At 37.4% G+C, this 20,211-nt stretch overlaps 1 protein-coding gene across 1 annotated transcript in view; it reads right to left on the reverse strand.

Annotated features, from left to right (window-relative positions):
• ANKS1B (ankyrin repeat and sterile alpha motif domain containing 1B) overlaps nt 1-20,211 on the reverse strand; it is a 425,224-nt gene that overhangs the window by 341,674 nt on the left and 63,339 nt on the right. The window contains 3 exon segments of the mRNA XM_010561984.1: nt 1,815-1,925; nt 10,397-10,498; nt 12,586-12,661. Of these exon segments, the coding sequence (XP_010560286.1) occupies nt 1,815-1,925; nt 10,397-10,498; nt 12,586-12,661 (289 nt within the window).

Raw genomic sequence — 20,211 nt, forward strand, 5'->3', positions numbered from 1 at the left:
AAATTACAACTATGGCCAGTTATGACTGAAATTTTCAGAGCCAGGAACAAAAGCTATTAATTAATAAGCATCTAATTGCCTTTTAATATCCAAGTAACAAAAGTGTTGCACTCAATTCTTGTTACTCTTAGTCAATGGTAACTTTGCATAAAACTTGTAAAATTAAACAAAGATATAATCAGGTTTATTTATATTCTGCTTTTTAATTGGAAATTTGAAATTATTCCATATTATGATAAGTAAAAATTGGAAGCAAATTACCTAAAAATTAAGACCTACTCTAAAATCATGATGCAGTGCCCTGGAAATAAACAGGACTATTGTTTCCTAGACAATTATGTTCATGTCCCCAGTCCCATGTTCTCCCACATACAGCCTGCAATATTTCTTACTGGGCAAGAATGAATTGTGTGGCAAAACTGGAACTGCAAGGGTGCTGACCAACCTGTGAGTAAGTGTATACTAACTGGCGGGCCGATTGCTACCAGAACAAATAAATGAAAGACAAATTTTGCCTATCTCTTTCAGTTCAGGTACTAATTAAGGTCTCTCCTCTATCTAGGTACTTATTTTCCTGAAAGTCACAGAAAGGTAATTGATACTGCTATCCCTCTTCCAAATTTGGTTTAAATTATTTGAAATTAGATTGTGAAAGAATGGCAGACAGATGGATGGGAAGCACAATCAAGTACAATTTCTTTCCTTTAGAATCAGATTACACAGTAGACAAGCAAAAGCCAGCTAGCACGTTTTACAGTATTTATACCTTGAAAGCAGAAACAAACATGAGATCATGCCCTTATCGTTAAGAAGTAAAACATATTTTAAAAATATTTACTACTTAATTTCAGGACGGGTATTTCTATTGCATAGGGTAGTTGACTTCATGATTCTACTAATCTCAAAGGAACTACTTATCTTTTTACACCATATGTCTGTTAAGTACCCCAATGGGAACCATGAATGGAACTAGAGCATTCCTTTACTATCACCATGAAGATCATAATCTGGCATGCAGCAGTAAGCTTGGTTTTCTCATGAATAAAAATTCTCCCTGTAAACATGTTTTAAAAAAAACTGAACACAACACACACACACCCCCCCCAACAAAACCAAAATAGTGAGGCTTAGTTATTTGCCAGCGGTCAATTACATTTACTGTGGATGATTACAGAAGGCAGAAGTCAGGTTTGGTTCTACAGAAGGATGATTTTCATGGAAGAGCAGGACAACATCCCACTCAGGAAGCACCCTACGCGAGTGGCTGTGGTGCATAAAGGGTGACTCAGACCGTAAGATGAAAGTGCATGCACACAACAGCGATAGTCACGGTGTATGAAAGATATGTTATGAGATGAATGGAAGAGCAGTACACACATGATCTTTGAAAGAGGCATCCAAATGTAACACAGTTGGAAGAGGTACTCACTGGGAAAGATAAAGGAAACAATCTTTAACTTGAATGTGAACAATGCCTGCAGAGTATTTTGACACATCTATTATCTTGGTTTACTTCATTATGAAGTGTGTAAGGTCAGATAAATTAAAAAGACTTAAGATCACATGATGTAATACATCATAATCCATCAGTGACTTCTCTGAGGATACAGTTCTTTGCTTTCCTATATGACATGGATTACAGTGTATATAGTCAAGATAGGTAATTCATGACGGAAAAAAGCTTCTCAGTATCAATAACTTCCTTAACATCTCTTTTTCATTTTGTATGTTTGTATGAATGTGTCAGCAATGTAATTTTAATATTAAAGAGAAGTTCAGTACAGCTTCTGTATTCACAGAGTACATGTATTTACTTTTAGCCTTTGGAGACGGAGGAACTTCTGGGGACAAAATGCAAGACTGATGTTCTGCACATTCCAGTGGGCGTTCCTCTGAAACACTTGCATTTCCCGTTTCCATATATTCTGCAATTTAAAGATACACATACACTTAAACTCCTGAATTAAGGGGGTTTATTCCAATCAAAAGTATATTTGCTACTTCATTTTTCATTAAAGCCTTTCCAGTTTTTCATATTACAACCTTGTAATTATTCATAAACACTGCTGCAAGGCAATCATTTATTGGAAGTATTATAAAACACTAAAATGGCTAATTCTTTAATCTGCTGAAACTGTTACAGAAATCTCATTGTAGGAGTAATGGGTTGTGACTATCTCTGTGTTTTTCCTGTCCCCTTGAAATATCTGTGTAACTGTTCCATTATATTATTACCATTGAAAGACTCTTTTGTTCTAAATTTGTGAAGAGTTCTTGGACAAGATATTCAGGATATTCAAAATAAGTAGATATACTGATACTGTTAAGAAAACTAAATATTCTGCTTGCAGCACAGAGCAAGTGTATGAGAAAAAAAGAATGCAAACTCAAAAATTTAGTTAAAACCAGCAGTCTAAAAAGCAGAGTTCCAAAATGTTTGTGCTTTTCCTCCTTAAAACTTCCCTTGTCCCACCTTCATGCTGATGTTTATAAAAACAGAAAAACGTGGAATGCTGAATGTGCTAAACTTCAGTTTCATTACTATTATTTTTGTGTAACTATATACATTATTTTCGCATGCTTTTCTACACAGGCTATCTCAATGGGACACCAAAACCTTAATGAATGTTATTGTAGGACAAATATTTAAATAATAAATTAGAAATTAATTTATGCAATAGTGGTGCTTTTTTTCCAGCAGAGTGACTGCTTCTCAGTTCAGGCAGTTATTCTGCATCTGCATTTTCTTGATTTTCTGAGGCTGCTGAAACAAGTTCTTTCTGATACCAGATAGTAACCACAACAGCACATGTTACAAGACACATAAAAGCAAACTAAAATAACTGCTCTCATCAATATCAAACTGAAAGACTGAAGAGTTTCTGGGAAGTGAAATCTCTCCGATTTAATTTCTACAGTCTACAATGCACTTGGTTAGCTTGCTGTTATTCCTGATTAAATGACAAATCCCAAACCCCAAATACAATCTGTGATAAAATAGACATCTGAGAAAATTAAAATGGAAATGGCAGAGAACAGCATGCAGTTTCAGAATGCTTTGCAGGTTGTTGGGGGTTTTTTAAAGAATGTATGATTTGAAAGTGTCATATATTAAGTTTGATAGTTGGCAATGGTCCCCTGGATAACCTGTCATACATTTCTTCATATGAAAGTGGGCATTTCTATTTTGCATGTGTAGCACTGAAAACAAAGAAGAGCTGTAAGAGGCCATGAGAAAACCAGCAGCGTGACAAAATTCTCTGGTATGTTTTCCAGCTCTGCCAGCTATATTATTTGTCAAGTTAATGTGCAAGATGGAGGAGAAACAAAAAGGAAGCTAGACCCAAAGAAAAATAAAAGGAAAAAAGCAATTCGTGCCTGAAAATATTTGCTTGATAATTGTGCAACCATCCAAAAGCAAACCTAAAATGAAATTCTACCAGGTTGGAGTGTTAAAATTATTAGATCAATACAGATATTATTAGGAAAGGAAATGCAGGGGGGATTGCAAAGGACTGACTTTGCTGTCCAATATCATTTAAGACTGTGGTTTTAAAATAACACTCCATTTTTATTCTTTGTCAGGCCCCACTTTCAGACCAATGCACTTACCTGCTAAAGGCTAGTTCTGAGAAGGAAATCCCAAGTTCAACCTAAGTCTCAAATACTTACTTTAAAAATTGCAGAGTTCCTTCCAGAAAACCTCTACAAAAGGCTTAGCACAAGGTATGGTGTAGAGGTTTAGAAAGGGCCAGCAGGATGCAACCCTTAAAACTTAGACTTCTGTGGGACTTCTACCCTTAACTTGGTTTTATACTATTGAAAATTCTATCATATATGTACAAGACAAATAAAGACATGGGCTCAGTTGCGAGAGGCTTATAGTCTAGGTAAATGCATACTAACACACAATATTATCAAAGAAACAGATGCAAAACAGGTGATCTGTGTCTGGAGCCAAAGGCAAAGTACACACAAGCCCTGGATGCTTTCATCAACAACCAAATTCTATCCACCTGCAGCTGGCTAGAAATTCACCTTCAAAGCCTGCCCAAACTTATTGAAAAAGATGTACACTGTAGGCAGAGCAGGTGATGGTGTCAGTGACTTGAGAGACTGCTCTGGATTCTATCCCTTTCCTCAAAAAAGGAAAGATAATTTAGAACAAAGCCAAGCATAGTCAATTATACCACTTAATGACCAGCACAGTTTCCCCAGCTGTGGTCCCACAGAGTTTAGAGAAAAGCCTATCATTCTCACAATTGGGGAGAATAAAGGCTATTTGGGACACAACCAGATTCATAATGCTTCCTTCACCAGCTTACTGTCACCCTGGTCCGTGTTTCACAGCCAGCCAGCATGACTAGCATGGAGGGGGTGAAGGAAGCATAGGTTAATACATGCTTCGGAGATGTTGCCTCACCATACTGCTTCGGGAAGAATGGAGTGGTTTACTTCGACTCAAATAGCACATTACAGTTCAGTAAAGGATTAATACTAGGAATCTCAAAAACTTTGCCTGCTTAATAGCATTCTTTCCTACAGTTACCTGATTTTACCATAGCCCCACTCAATCTAAACAACACACAAAAAGTGATAGCATGAAAGTGGTCACACAACAGCAGAAATAAGAGCAGTGAGGAACACGAACCCCAGAAGATAACAAGCACTGGAGAGTTTGAGCAGCTGGAACTGCAGCTTTTGCAGCTTCTGTGACACCGGTTAGGTCAAAGCCGAGCAGAAGGAAAAGCATTTGCACATAAGTGGGGCAGCACGGCTGCCTCCCAGCAGAACGGCCAGAGCAGGGAAGGTCAGCCATGAAGAGAACACAACCCAGCTCAGCTGGAGCTGCTGTTGAACTTCCAGGAACAGTAAAAGCTCAGGCTGCAGAGCACAGCTTGCTTTAACTTCAGCTCCTCTAGCTCCTAATTCCTCAGCGAAGTGAGAGGGTCAAGATTTTTGCTTTATTTATAAGCCTTGGCTTTTAGAGTAATGGCTACATTAGCATCAGAGAACTTTTTACTTTTCCTTTTAATGGAAAAAAAGACAAACCCAAACAACTTTTTTTTTTTTTAAATGAAATACCAGCTCCTTTCCCTTTGTTTTTGGGGCCTACTTTGGCCATACCATGGGGTGGATTCTCATAGAGTTCCTCCCTAGAGTGACTTCCCCTAAAGAGACCAAAAAGGCTTTTTAAACTCTAAAAAAGCCAAAAGTGATTAGAATAAATCTGAACACTCACCTTTTCAACCAGAAGGCTCTCCAAGTAACTAGATGGGAGGAATAAAACTGGTTTAGAAACCACTCCCCTCCACTGCCAATGTCCCTGCAGGGGCATCCTTCTTCTCCTTCCCTCCGTGTCTTCCTGAAGGGCACCCGCATCCAGAGCGCCCTCTGCCCTCCCAAGGGCTCTCCCAGACCCTGGCTGAGGATCCTGCAGCTCACAGCTACTGAGTCCTACCCCAGCCTAAGAGCTCCCCAAAAAGCTCCACCCAAACCAGCTCATTTGCTCCCCTGACAATGAGCCCACCTGAGACTTGGTAACCCAATTCCTCTTTATAGCAGCAGCAGTTACCAAAAACGACTGGCAGCTGCTACCATCAGGTGTGCTAAGGTGACAAACGAGCTGAGATGGAGGCTGGGCTGACTTCAGTATCCTAAATTTTGGAGGACAATTCTGGATGACTCAGGTTTAACTTAATCCCAGAGAAACCTGAAATCAGTAAATGTTTAAGTTATAGGCACATAAGAAGACTTTTGTGCACGTTTAGGGAAGATAAATGGAAACCAGCACTCGAGTACTGCTATGATCCTGAGATAGGTAAGGGCGCAGCTAAACTTTCAGTCCCCAAAACAACAGCAGTTAAATTACTTCATAAACATAGTTAATACTCTACAGCTTTTGCACTACAGCCTATAAAAAGAGCTGAGAAGTCCCTAGGAAAAAAACAAAACAAAACAAAAACAAAACAACAAAGGGGGATTGAGATCCCAATTCTTTTCATCCCGCACAGCTGTAATTAAATCCTTGACTGGAAACCTATTCCATCTTTCCAGTGGGGCTGGCCTCCTGCACTCAAGGGAATGGAAGATCTACTTGTCCAAAGAGAGGGAGAGAGAGTGAGAATACAAGCAAGCAAGCCAGTGCTAATAACACCAAAGCTATTTAAGTAGAGGGGAGGAGAAAGGAGTCCTGGTTCTGCAGCTGCTTATGCATTTTCCATTTATGAATAATTCGGTAACATGTACAAACAATGTTAGGTTGTTAAGCAGCTTCAGCAGAAGAGAGAGGAAACAGCTTTCCACTACATCTCCCTCCATACTGTCTATGCAGCAGAGCTTATTGTGCCTTCCTGGGGCTCGTGTCATTTTTCATCTGTTTATCTACTAACTCCTTTTTCTCATAATAACAAGAATTCTGCTTCCAGAAATAGTAAAAGAGCAAGATTCTAACAGAGAGCATAGTGGGCTGTGGAGAAAGAGTTGAAAGATGGTATAGCATGCACCTGCGTCACGTTCACATGTGCTAAAACTAAAACACAGCTGGTCGGTTTAATTTTAGGCCTACTAGCCTTGGCAACATCCCTTTTATCTTCAATGCCTAATTATAAAGCCCTAAGTGCCAATACTGTTAACTGCTTCAGCACTGAATGCCGTTGTTTCACTACATCCATGAAATGCATCCCGTAGACTGGCCTTACTTGGCACAGTATTCTCATTTTCCGCTTTTTGAGTACATAATGCCTAAACAGCTATTTCTCCATTACCACAATGAGAATCTAAACTGTAATAAGTATTTTTAATTGAGAACAATGCAACTCAGACCTGAGCAAGACACAGAAAATGATGGGACATATATGAAAGAAAAAGAATTAAAACTTGAACTGTCATTTCTAATAATTCCATCTCTAATTAACAGGCAGTAAAAAAAATTCAGGCGGTGTATAGCTTACTCAGCCTTTTTCAGGTTGCTCTTTAAAGTGATCTTTCTATTTATTTTACTTCTATCAGATAACATGCCAAAATCTCCAAAAAGATGGCAGACTTTGCAAACACACAAAAAAAATATTTTTGCAGAAACGTCAATTACTATTTTCTCAGGATAGGGAGAAAAGATGTAAAAATCACAAAAACACTAGGATTACTTCTAAATCCTCACTGCAAAAAGTTGTTTCTTCTTAACCTATAATCTGTAAAAAGTAGTTTTGTAAATATTCTTAAAAACAGGGAGAAAACCAACAGAAACTTCTATCCACAATTCTTAAAATCTGGAGGCCTCATTCACAGGAGGCTACTCATCCTGTAGATTTTGGTATCAGCTGAACACATTTAGTATTACTGCCTCCATGAACTGCTTCTAAAGACAGAAATTACTTTCTTCACCTTCAAAGAAGTTTCTCATAAATATCCTCAAAACCAAGTCATTTTCTTTCAAAACTTTTCTTACAACTCCATTACCCCTCTGCGTATAGGACAGAACACTACCTATCAGGCCCACCAGTAATACCGGTCACGTTATTTCCTTGTCTAGTTCTGCCAGTCTATTTAAATATATCCTTCAGTCTTTGTTTTATATTTTGAAAGCTAATGACTTGTGGCAGGGACAAATATTATGCTATGTTAGTACTATAAACTGCGCAAAAACACTCATAACAATGCAAGGAGGAAATGGTAAAAATTAATGAGAATGCTAGGTGATAAAATCTTACTCTACCCTGGCAACAAGGTGAAAGAATCAATTCAATGCCATTGTGTCTGCATAAAGAAAAAAATTAGGAAGAAACTTAGAAAATGTGGTCGGTAATTGTCTGACACCATTAATGTACTTTCTTTTTCCTGTGAGTCTACATGAAGGCGACATGTAAGCTCCTCTAGACAACCATTTGAAGATAGCAGCTTTACCAGGAATGTATTTGGAAGCCACTGACTCTCTCTCAGCAATTGCCCTTTCTTTGCATGGAATTCATTACCCACTAAAGTCGAACTCAATTACAGTACATTCGGGTTTCCCAAAATCCCAGTGCTTCACTGATTTTTCAGCTACAACAGGATAAATGCTCACACTTCAGTGAAGAGTATACTCAGCTGGCTTTTTAGAAGAGAGTAGGTCTACTGTATCATCAGCAGTGCTAGTACTGAATCCTGTCACTCCTGATTTTATTTTTCAACTTCAGCTCACAGTTCAAACTTTATCTTTGATGGTTAAAACTTCAGTGAACCCTCTGCTGATGAAGAAGAATCTCAGCTGGTTTCACAAGGGAGCTCTGAAGGGACTCCTCAGGTTTTCTTAAGACTCAGAATGACATTTCTGTAAACATTTTTTGTCCTTGCCCATCACTTCTAACTATAAGGCAGACAGAGCAAAATTATACAGCTGCTCATTACAAGCACAGTTTCATCATACTAATATGAGCTGAAACTACTAAGCAGTCATCTTTATATTTTCAAGGCACACATGTGAAAAAGATTGCATGTTGAAGCACCAAAAAGCCTTGAAATTGATATATTTCCTTTTTGTGGTAAAAACTAAGGGCAAGTACTGATCCATCAACATGACAAACCCTTGAGAGGGGTTTGGGTGCTCTATTTTTCATAGAGCAAGGGTACTTTGAAGAAAATTTGTTCATCAATGGGGTTCAGACTGCAAGGTTATCACACTAAGGAGAAAAATGAAACAATACAGAGATACTAAAATGAAAATTAGTTTAGTTGGTGAATGGACATTACAATGAATCTTAGATTAATATCTGAAGGATGATTGATTTGGGTGTCTAACAAAGTGTAAGCTCTGACTGACCCTTTTCCTGCCACTGAAGAAGTTTAAGTATGATATTAATCCTCTTTTCCTCTGCATAGTGGTATGTTCACGCTGCAGCTCAGTGAGGACATAAAGGTCAAGGTTTCGCCATACAGTCTGAGTCAAATTAGGAACTCCCTTCTGCTGATAGGGGGAAGTCCGACTCCCCTCACCCATATCTTCCTCCCCACTTTTTGATGCACATTTCTGCCAGTTACCTGGGATAGAGCTAACTCTGGGACCTGAATCACATAGGAGGCAAGTTCATTAAAACAAGCAAATGTATATTTATATAATTATAATCTTATTTTTATTATTGTTACATACTATTAAATATAAGTAATACAATAAATTACATATTTTATATATTACTGGTTCGCAAACTGAATCAGATCACTTTGCAGTCTCCTGTAAGCAGGGAATATGAAAGAGAACTGTGTAGCTGGAAGTAGGGGAGGAAGAAGGGGGGGAATGGGAGAAAGGGAAAAAGAAAATAGGAAGGAGGGAGAGAGGGAGACCTCAAGGCAAGCTGCTAATTCAGTTCAGCTATAACACGAATCTGCTACTTAAGAGAACACCTCTCCTCCAGCCTGCAAAATTTTTCTTATACTTACAGGAGCTTTGTATCTTCAGTCCATCATCTCACTGGAAAACTTTACTGAAGCTGGCTAACAAGTTTGGAAGTTATTCAGAAAGAAAACCTAAAGGACACAATGTGGCCACATGACCTCATTTTCTCTAGGAAATGTTCTTATGACATAGAGTTATGCGGGAGACTGAAGCATAAGCTAATTCATATGTAGAACCAACACCAAACTGATTAAAATGCCTTATTTAAAGATGGGAATAATCAACACAGGTGGAGATGCAGTAATGGTACCCGCAGGGAACTCCTCTGTCAAACACAGTTAATGAAAAACTAATCTGAAAATGCAGGGAACAAATTCCATAGAAGAGAAGGAATGATATTTAACACTGAGTTACATACTAGCTAATGTTTCATCACTTTACTGCCATCTTCTAGAGTAAAAAATTGAAGTAAACAATGGAGTTCCATCAGTCTTACACCATGAAAGTAAGATGAGGAATGAGAACAAACATATGTACAACAAAATTATATTATTTCTGCTATAATGACAAGAATTACTGCCTGGTTTAATTTTTTTTTAAATTTAAGGAAAATGAGAAAAATGCAATGAAATGTTTGAAAAATCTGTCATCATCTTTCAGTCATAGTTGTTATTTATGAACAAATCAAGCAATTTCAATTGTAGTTTACCATCACAATTTAATGGAACTGCAGTGAAATATTACAATATGTTATTTCATAACGAAGAATGTACAAAGAGTAACTATAAGTGACACACCATGCTAATGGCTATTGTCCGAAAAGAAGAAAGGGTTTAGTCTGAAACTCAGATATTCAACCACTTATTTTTGTGTATCTAGCAAACAAGAATTTTGTCTTTTTAATTCAAAAGACTACTCTTTTATATAATGAAATATTTAAAGAGTAGAAATTACTATGTATCTTAATATTCCTCCATGCTATTCTGATTTGTCTCTAACAAATGTATAACTGAATACGACTTGACTTACCCTGAAGTAGAGCCGCAATTTGGAGTGACTGCTGAGATGGATGCTCTTTAAGAATATCTAAAACGGTTCTACCCAAACTGTCCTTTATGTTGGTATCAATTCCTGAAAAAGAAAATTATCTGTGGTGGAATTTTTAACCCCAAGTACTTCGGATTATAAATGTGGTATATCAGACTCAATTATCTGGCAAATTGAATGCAAGCGGTTTTACAACTGTAGCAGATTAACAGCTGTGTTCTAGCTGAAGTACAGCATCCATTTCTGTTTAAAGCTTGAGTAGCCTAAAATTCACATGCTGACATGGATTGGTTTTATGTTTCTGTAACTCATGGGGATATAAAGTAAGCTTCTTAAACCAAACTTGGGATTATTTTAACAGACTGTTCCTAAGAAACAGGCATCCTGAAAATAATATTTTATAAAATCAAGAAATTCTCTGAATGTTTTTCGTACATTCCTGGATTCTAATTCCCCCCAAACTGCTCTGATTCATTGGTGATTTTCTAGTCAACAGTACCAGTATGTGTTCTGGGAGCAATACTGGAAAAGTTATTAACCTTAGAAGTTTTGTGCTTCATGTCAACATGTTTGAAATTCATGCTCTGAGTAGACTGAAATACCCATATGTAGCATAAGGGCTCTGTGAACAGCCAGAGCATTTCCTCACAGACTGCTCAGACTGTTGACAAAGTAATTGTTTGGCTCGAACCGTGAACGTAACCATAAATACGTTTGAGGCTTATCCTGGATAGGTCTCAGAGAACCTGTTGTACATGACTCTCCACCTTTGTCTTGTAGGGGCTGCACTGGAAATGTTTGCCTTATGCAGTTGGTTTTAGTTTAGATGTACTTTCATAAAAAGTAAAGGCACGAAAGGTCCTAATAAACAGAATGAGATTCTTCTCGGGACACTGAATAGAGGAAATCAGAGGAAGCAGGATTTATAAGGACATTCTGGAAGCAGTGGCAGCTGATTTTCAGAGGCCAGGCACACCAACTTACATCTTCCCTTTGCAGTAGCTACTTATAACATCTTCTGAGTCTTTTTTAAAGCAGAACTAGGGAAAAGGGGATTGTTAGATAAAAAAGGCAGAAGGTGGGGAGTGTTGCAGAAGTGCAGAGCATTTGGGGTTGAAGGATTTCACAGGGAAGATTCTGCTCCACTGTCGTACAATTGTATGCTGGCAGAGGCTGTAATGTGTACTGTCTGTAAGAGGTATTCTTCATCTGTGGTCTAAGGGCTTCCTATCTTTGTGTGATGTTCTCCAGTCCTTCCTCTGTTAGATGAATTAATATAAAAAGGCCCTGTCTTTTTCAGGGCAGGTGAAGATCCCTTTCTTCCTCCTTCTTATTCATCCAAACAGGAAAGCATCTTGGACAGACCTTTTTTCCTGAAAACAGATGTTAGGTCAGGTATGCACTAGCTGAGATTCAGACGAGGAGCTGTGAGTAAGACATACTTTCTTTTGCAATATATAACCCCACAAGCACTGACAATAAAGATCAATGAAATCCCTCAGTGTAATGGAAGTTCACATATCTCAGAGAAATAATTTCTAGTATTTTCATTTTCATTGGTCTTCTCATTTATGTGAGAAGACAGTTGTTTAGATGAGTAATTTACCTGCAACAATTCTGAAACTTTTATGTAGTAGACGGGTTTGTAGGGACTCTATCTATATCCCTGTTCTCTTGTCCTTTCAGGACAAATGCAATTCTCGGAGACACAGTGCCTTCCCCTTTCTTCACAGGCACTCAAAGTTTATCCAGGAAATGAAGGAGCAAGCAGGGTGGTATGTTTGTTAGGAATAGCTAAGTGAAGGAAATAAATGTGAACATGAGTCTTCTGGCCTCTAGATCAAAGAATATTCTTGGCTGTCTTTCAGAGTGAATAGTAAAATTTTATATAGCCATTTTGTCCTCAGAATACATTTATTTTCAGAATACAGTGGCATACACTGAGTCATATATGGAATTTCTGAGTCTTAGTGAAAACATCCCTTTTGTTCTCTGTGTATAGTAATTTCTTATTCTAAAAGAACACTATTTTAAAGGAGAGGTATACGTGATTAGATTTGCAAAGGCTGAGAAAGATAACTGTAATTTGTATAATCAAAACTTGAGGAGGCATACACCAGATTAGGAATATTAAGTATATTTGTTCAGTGTTTTCTGTAAATCAGATTTACCTGTTTCAAGTAAAATGCGTACTACCTCCACTTTTCCAAATAGGGCTGCTTCATGTAGCGCACTCCCTTTTTCCGTCTAGAAAAAAAAATATTATGACATTTAAAATGCAAATTAAAATACCAATAAATCCTTTTGAAAAGAATACATTTAGAAAAGAAGTATTTCTTTTTTCCCCTCTATTTTATCTACACATAAAAAACATTGAATGGGCAAGAACAAATACTACCATAATTTTTTTTTTAATTATTCAAGATAACAACAAAAATGCTGTCAGTTCTACGATGAAAATTAATAACTATGTAAGAAAATATAGTAGGGGTGTAATACAACTCCCAATTAACAAGCCTGCATTTGTGTAAAATTTCTAAACTCTATTATAGGCAGTGAAAATCTAGTCAATACCGTCAGTGGAACATAGCTTTTCAGCAGAGTCAGCAAGTTTACTTGTGGACATCTACACTTCGGTGTTTTAATCTGAAACTCTATCATACCCTAGAAGGTCAATTCAGTTGCATGGTGAGAGATGCCCTAGGATATCCCACCTGGCCTCCAGCTGATGTTCCAGTTGATGGTCACATTTGATCTGCATCGTATCTGCCCCATACAGATGTCTTGGATACCCTAAGGCACCTCCAACAGCGTTAGATGCCTATGTTCAGATCGTTTCAATTCTACCTTACATGTCTGTGAACCTGATTTTGCAGATTTCTGTGACACAAAATTCTTTGTGAATGGCCTTTTGCTCAAACAAAATTCACAATACTGAAAACCAAACTACCTCTCTTAACAAGCTACTTTTCTTAGTATTTTATACTGCTGACTGTTACTGAAAAATCTGAACAGAATGCCTTTCCATACAATAGCATTAGCACTAGCTAAAGCACTACTGGATCTCACTGAATCTCTGGCCCATCTCCATTTTTGATAGTAAATTAGATTTTGAGTGGGTTTTATTTGTGGGCACATGTTAAAGGTTTTCCTGCTTGAATTTTTTTTTCTATATTTTATCCAAATGCACCATTGTCATGCTTGCTATGGTGGAAAGACTTTAAAGAAACACAAAACAATTAACTTTGAAATAAAATAGTGATTCATTATTTATTAGTCATATCAGAATGCACCAGTGTTACAGCGATGCAATGACAGAATATTTAGAAGTAATCAGAGATCCTGAGATGGGATGTGAGAACACAGTAAGTGTATATACGTCCTACCAGTTGAGCCTAAAAACTCTTTGTTATGCCCATAACAGGAACACTCACTTTTTACCTTTCTTCACACTTAGTACATGGATGTATAAAGTAGAGCATGCCCAATGTCATTTACCTCCAGCACATCAGGTGTACTAACAGTATAACGGAGAGGAGAAGGAAGTCAGTAAGAGAATATACATATGAAAAACATATCTCAAAACAATTTCTAATCTTTCTATTTTCAGAAGCAATCCAGATGAACATTCATAGACTTATTCTGAACAAGAAGACTACATATTCAGATTTACTTAGAGATGGTTTCAGAATCCTTTACTCAAACAATATCTACAAGAGTTTTCCAGTAACTGCAATTGACTTTAACACTGGACAACTCCGCAAGGACATAGTGCAACCGCAGAGGTACGTGCAGAGCTTAAGGTGCAGCTCAGAAATTTCTGGGAATTAAAACAGTTCTCAGAAAAGTCGCTGATAGCTATAGTTCTGATTACTGAAAAAGGCTTGACATCAGCAATCTTGAAAAAGGCTTTGATGCAGCCTATTGTCCTCTTTGGCATTTGAGTGGATATGGCATTTCCTTTGGATTGGTCACTTACTGACAGGAATAAATCTCAAGACTATTGAGTTGACCTGGTACTATTATCACAGAGTTCCCTGTGAAGTCCAGCTTTGACTCCCAAAATATTTGTCTTTGGAAAGACAGGTGGTGAAATTCAAATGCCACAATGGGGAGAAGTTTGGCACAGTAACCTGCCAGAGAAGAACACCAAAACACGGACTCAATCACAGATGATCACTCACTGTTTTGAGAAAAGAGGAATGTCTCTCTCATACTTGAACATAGTCATTACAGTTAAACATATACTGTCATATCTGAACATACGCCAGCAACGTGTCCTTGCAGCAGAAAAGCTAACGATGTCCTGGGCTGCCCGAGGAGGAGTGTTGCCAGCAGGTCGAGGGAGGTGACTTTCCCTGCGGTTCACCACTGGTGAGGCCACACCTGCCAGTACACTGCCCAGTTCTGGGCTCCCCAGTACAAGAGAGATCCAGAGCTACTGGAGAGAGTCCCTAAGATGATTAAGAGAGTGGAGCATCTCTCCTATGAGGAAAGGCTGAGACTGTTTAGCCTAGACAAGAGAAGGCTCATGGGGGATCTCATCAACGTGTACAAATAGCTGAAAGGAGGGTGTAAAGAAGACTGAGTGAGGCTCAGTGGTGTCCAGTGACAGAAGAGGTAATGGGGAAAACCTGAAACACAGGAGGTTCTGTTTGAACATAAGGAAACATTTTTTGCCATGCAGGTGACTGAGCCCTGGTGCAGGTTGCCCAGGAAGGTTGTAGAGTCTCAATCCTTGGAGAAATTCAAAGGCTGTCCGGACATGGTCCTGGGCAATCTCTTCTAGGTGACCCTGCTTGAACAGGGGGGTTGGACCAGATGACTTCCAGAGTTCCCTTCCAACCTCAGCGCCTTCTGTGATTCTGCCAGGGATAATAATGAGTGATGTATACACCAACAAAGAAATCCACAGAGGTTCAAATGTTAGAGGAGACCTGAGCACTAAAATTTAGTCCTAATGAGGATAAACTGCAGAGATGGGAAGCAGCTGCACCTTGACTAAAACTGGAGATCATTCTGTACTAATATTAATAAGGAATGGACATACTTTAGTGACAACAGCTATCTAGAATCCATTGCTGTGGCGTGATCTGAGACTGAGAAAGATTAATGTTCCAGCATGCTGAATCAACAGCTTTGAGGACAAAGAAGAGGATCTATCTTCAGCCTCCTCAGTTAAGGGGTGAAAAAGATCCTGATATGGTAATTGTCAGAACTGGCAGCCATCCTTTCTATTGATCAAAATTCCCCACTGGAGGAAAGGCAAGTAATATTTTCCTTGATGAAAGCATATATCTCATAAGAAATGGAATGAAAACTAACACGAGAAGAGGAAATTTCCTGTAGATGTCTGAGGCAAACAAATCTATTTGGGGGCAACTTGAGAGTCAGAAGATAGTTCTGTAACAATGAACCAAAAGCTCAGCTATGCATAAAGGGAGTAGACTAACTTAAGCCACCTACATAGGTAATTCATAGTGTTGGGAGAGGAATCCAAAGCCAAATGCCAGTTTTTCATTTTATACTTTCTTGCTGCTTTGTCTATTCTGCCATGATATTTCCTGTCATATCTGAACATGATCCTGAAATGCTTTACAGGCACTCTGCACTGCCCTGAATTCTGGGGCAGTCTTTGCTTTACAACTCCAAGCTATCAGACAATGCTAATGAATGCCATATCCCAGAAATGAGATATATATTACAAATAGTCTGTTCAAAAGAGGAATTTGAAAGGCACACCATATAAGCAGTGGAATGATCTGTCCACTATATAGGTGATTTTCTGAGCAAGAGGGGAAATATTACCGTGAAACTGAACTAAAATCAGTCTGGGAATATGGAGATTGAAAACACACTTGTAAAACGCAGATGTGTAATCCTGCATGAGATGTCACGAAGATGAATGCTGATGTAAATCTTAAAAGCCCTAGGCAGGATTTCACGGTAATAGTGAATAACTAACAAGTGAATCAGATCCCTCGACCCAAAAACTGTCCAGAAGGCAGAAATGTCCTTGTTACCAGAGAGTTCAGTTACCAAACTCTATTTTAACAGAGGGAAAGTACTGAGCCTCTGGATGAGCAGGGCCAGGAAGTAGATATGTATCTCTTTGTAGATGTACATGTGGCCTACTACTTGAAGATAGAAATAATGTTGTGGGGTGGTTTGGTTTTTTTCTGGTGCAATAGAGCATGTTACACAAATTGGAAGGATTAAAAAATGTAGTTGCAAATAATTTCTATATATTATTTAAGATGTGTTAGAGTTTTTAGGTAGATCTTTTTCACTTATAACAGTGTACCTATGCACTAATATACCTTTGTTGTCTATAGTACAGCAAGCAAACTTAAAATTTATAGACAATATTCACTGCTTTACTTCCTGAAGCTTTCATTGCCTTGGATGATGTTTTCCTGGCAAAGTGAAGACTACCATTATATTTGGAAATTCTTCCACAGTGATATTTAATGCAAAAAATGCTGGTATTTTTTCATGAACATAGTGATCTAAAGTCTGCTTGAGTTTGCATCAACGGATTATATACTGGTTCCCTGGCATAAGTTTTCTGTATATGAAACATACAGAACTATAGCACAAATTGTGCTAAGTATATAATAAACGAGCCCCTGCCCCAAGCAGCTTACAGCTAAATGCAGGTACAATGTCACAGCTGGACACACAAAGCAAGCAAGGATAGAAGGACATTGTCAGTAGGAACACCAGGATGCACAAATCAACTTGGTGTACAATTTGCAGGCTCACATAAAAGCATCAAGGGTTTCATTAGTTAGAGACTTTTTAACCATGTAAATATGCAAGAGCTTGTAATTAAGTCACTTGGCTAGTCCTTATTCATAGGCAGTTGACTATAGTTTTGATATGGATTTCAGACATAATCTGAAGGACGGAATGGTAGCTTTGCATATTGATTCACGGAATATCCTCCATACATAGTGACAGCAAAAAGGAAGGGGCATAGCTCTTTGCAGAAGAACTACAGTGATAAGCAATGGAAATTGCCATTGTTACTGGAACAGACAGGGAAGGCAAATAAGGATAGATGGAAGTTGGATAAGCAGAAGGGGCCAAGTTTTTAAGGTATTATTTACAATTATAAAGTTACTGATTACATGAAACACACTGAACTGTGCAGTATCTTATTTACTGAGGGCCCAAAATCTATCACTCACCCAAAACCTGTGTATTTTTCATATGTTTCAATTTAAATGAAACCTTCAAAGCATAAAGAGATGAAGCAGATTTGTATTGCCCACTTCTAAATAATTTCAGATTGAAGGATATTGGATAGACCTGGGAAATGAATAAAATGTGTGATTAATTCAGTCAAAAATTAAATGCTGTCTACTATTAGTCCAAATATTTGCTATGATTAAAAGTGCTCAGGGAGTACAGAATAGAAAGATAACATGGTTAAAGTAAACTTCCCATTTAAACAAACAAATATTTACAATTACAGAGTGATAGCAAATAGGCTACTTCTATAATTGTCTCTCAACATTCTGAGAGCTCTTTACTGCTGATAAACTGAATTTATTTAACGTGTATGAATATGTACAATTTTATTTACCATACTTTGTATATTGTTCTTTCCCAATCAGTGATGCAGAGCAATTTAATTAATATTAAAAGAGCTGAGTTCAGTTTTAAGTAACAGGCTGATATTGTATGCTCTGCTCAGTTTAATAAGCTGCCAGTAATCATCAACAAAGAATTTTTCAGAGGTTATAGAAGTAATAAGTTAACAACATGTGCAGAGCCAACTTGTCAATATGCTAAGATGCTGAATGAAATGGAACATATTGATGGAGAATATGTATACCGGTGAGAAAATAAATAAATGATATTTCCTTATGGCAAGTAGGACAAACACAGAAGAAACAATATTGCCCAGTGCAAAAAATAAAATAAATAAAAATAAAATAAAATAAACCATTTGCCTAAGAATAACTCAGAAAAATAATATAAACTACTTAAAACAAATTAGAATTAAAAAAAAAAGAAAAAAATCCTAGCATTTTAGTGTAGATGGCAAACGGAACAACATTTCTAAAAGAATCTCTCATTTCTTAAAAGAAGATTGTACAAAATTTGCAGCCACTATATTTTTTAAAGACCAGCAAAAAAACTTTTGGTATAACTATAGATAGAAATGGCTTAGGAGAATTCACAGTAGTGCTATAATTATCTAGATTATATAAGAGGAAGAACACATTTCATAGAAGTATTGTGTAATATTCAACCCTCATGTAACCCTCGGTTTGTAAGTTGCCATGACAGAGGCTATTTTTCTTCAATTATTCTATTTCTTAAGCATCAATTCAGGCATCAGTTTCTTTCTGACTTTTTCCTCATTCATTTGCTAGAGATATAAGAGAACTTATACATTCAGAAACATCTATTCAAGGGTTCTGTTATATGTTGCTTTAGCATTAAACTTTTCTAAATCACTGAAGATGTAGTAATAGTAAAAGAGACCTGAAACAAAAGAGCTGCTTGTATTAACCTTTGCAAGTGTATCTCTTTCTAGTAAAGAAAACAAAAAACAATTTAAATTGGAACCATAATGATAGGCAAATACACAAGTAGGCAAACTGCAGAAAAAAAAGTGTTTCAGTTTGAAATAGTTTGAAGCAAGTAACAATGCTAACTCAAAAGATACTAGTGCTAATGAAAGTAGCAAAACAGTTTTACCATATTTTCATTTTGAAGGCATTTGAGAATATCCATTTTTAATCTTAAAATATGTTAATATTTTCTGTTTTGCTTTGTTGTTATTTTTAAATCTATCATTTCTTTCCCACTTCACATTCTTTTCCTCAAAAGTTGAAAAACATTACCTTGATGGAAGAATCCAGAAATAACAAAAGTGTATGGAATCCTATATAAAAGGGAATTATCTGTACAAAGGTGTTTGATAAAATGCACCTAAAGCTTAAAATGGTTATAAAACTCAGTCAAAATTTAGGCAAAGATCACAAGATTTATTAAGTCACCTATTGGTAAAGAATGCCTGGATGTGACTCTAAAACAGATGTAATTATGTTTGTTTGGTGGGTTTATCTGAAAATAGATATAAAGCTGAAACAACCTTAATTCAAAGCATATTATATACACCCAGACAGCAAGAAGGCTACTTTAAATCTGAAGACAAAATACACTTTAAACTCAAATACAGTGCTGTCAATCAAATCAAGAGAAATCATAAGACTGAGGAGAGACTTCACACATAACAGAATCAGGGCCTCTGTAGTTAAAAGGCTCAGACACTTTCCACTACAAAGAATTGGACATAAAATTTACTGCTGCTGTACCTTGTATCTGTTCCCATCTACGTCTCTTTTGTTTAGTTACCCCTTTTACACCATTATAACGTACTGTGCATAGAACTAGATGCACCAAACAGCTAACAGGTTGGAGTCAGTAGCTGCAAGAGTGTATTGCTATAGAATTTTCTTTTAGATTTATACAAGTATTTAGAAAAACAGATGTGATGGGTTGACCCTGGCTGGACGCCAGGTGCCCACCAAAGCCGTTCTATCACTCCCCCATCCTCAGCTGGACAGGGGAGAGAAAAATATAACAAAAAGCTTGCGGGTCGAGATAAGGACAGGAGAGATCATTCACTAATTACCATCACGGGCAAAACAGACTCAGCTTAGGTAAAATTAGCTCACTTTTTATTACAAATCAGCCAGAGTAAGGTAAATGAGAAATAAAACGAAATCTCAGAACACCTTCCCTCCACCCCTCCCTTCTTCCCGCGCCCAACTCAA

The sequence above is a fragment of the Haliaeetus leucocephalus genome, unplaced genomic scaffold (genome assembly GCF_000737465.1).
Source record: "Haliaeetus leucocephalus isolate CR32 unplaced genomic scaffold, Haliaeetus_leucocephalus-4.0 Scaffold151, whole genome shotgun sequence".
Taxonomy (NCBI): domain Eukaryota; kingdom Metazoa; phylum Chordata; class Aves; order Accipitriformes; family Accipitridae; genus Haliaeetus; species Haliaeetus leucocephalus.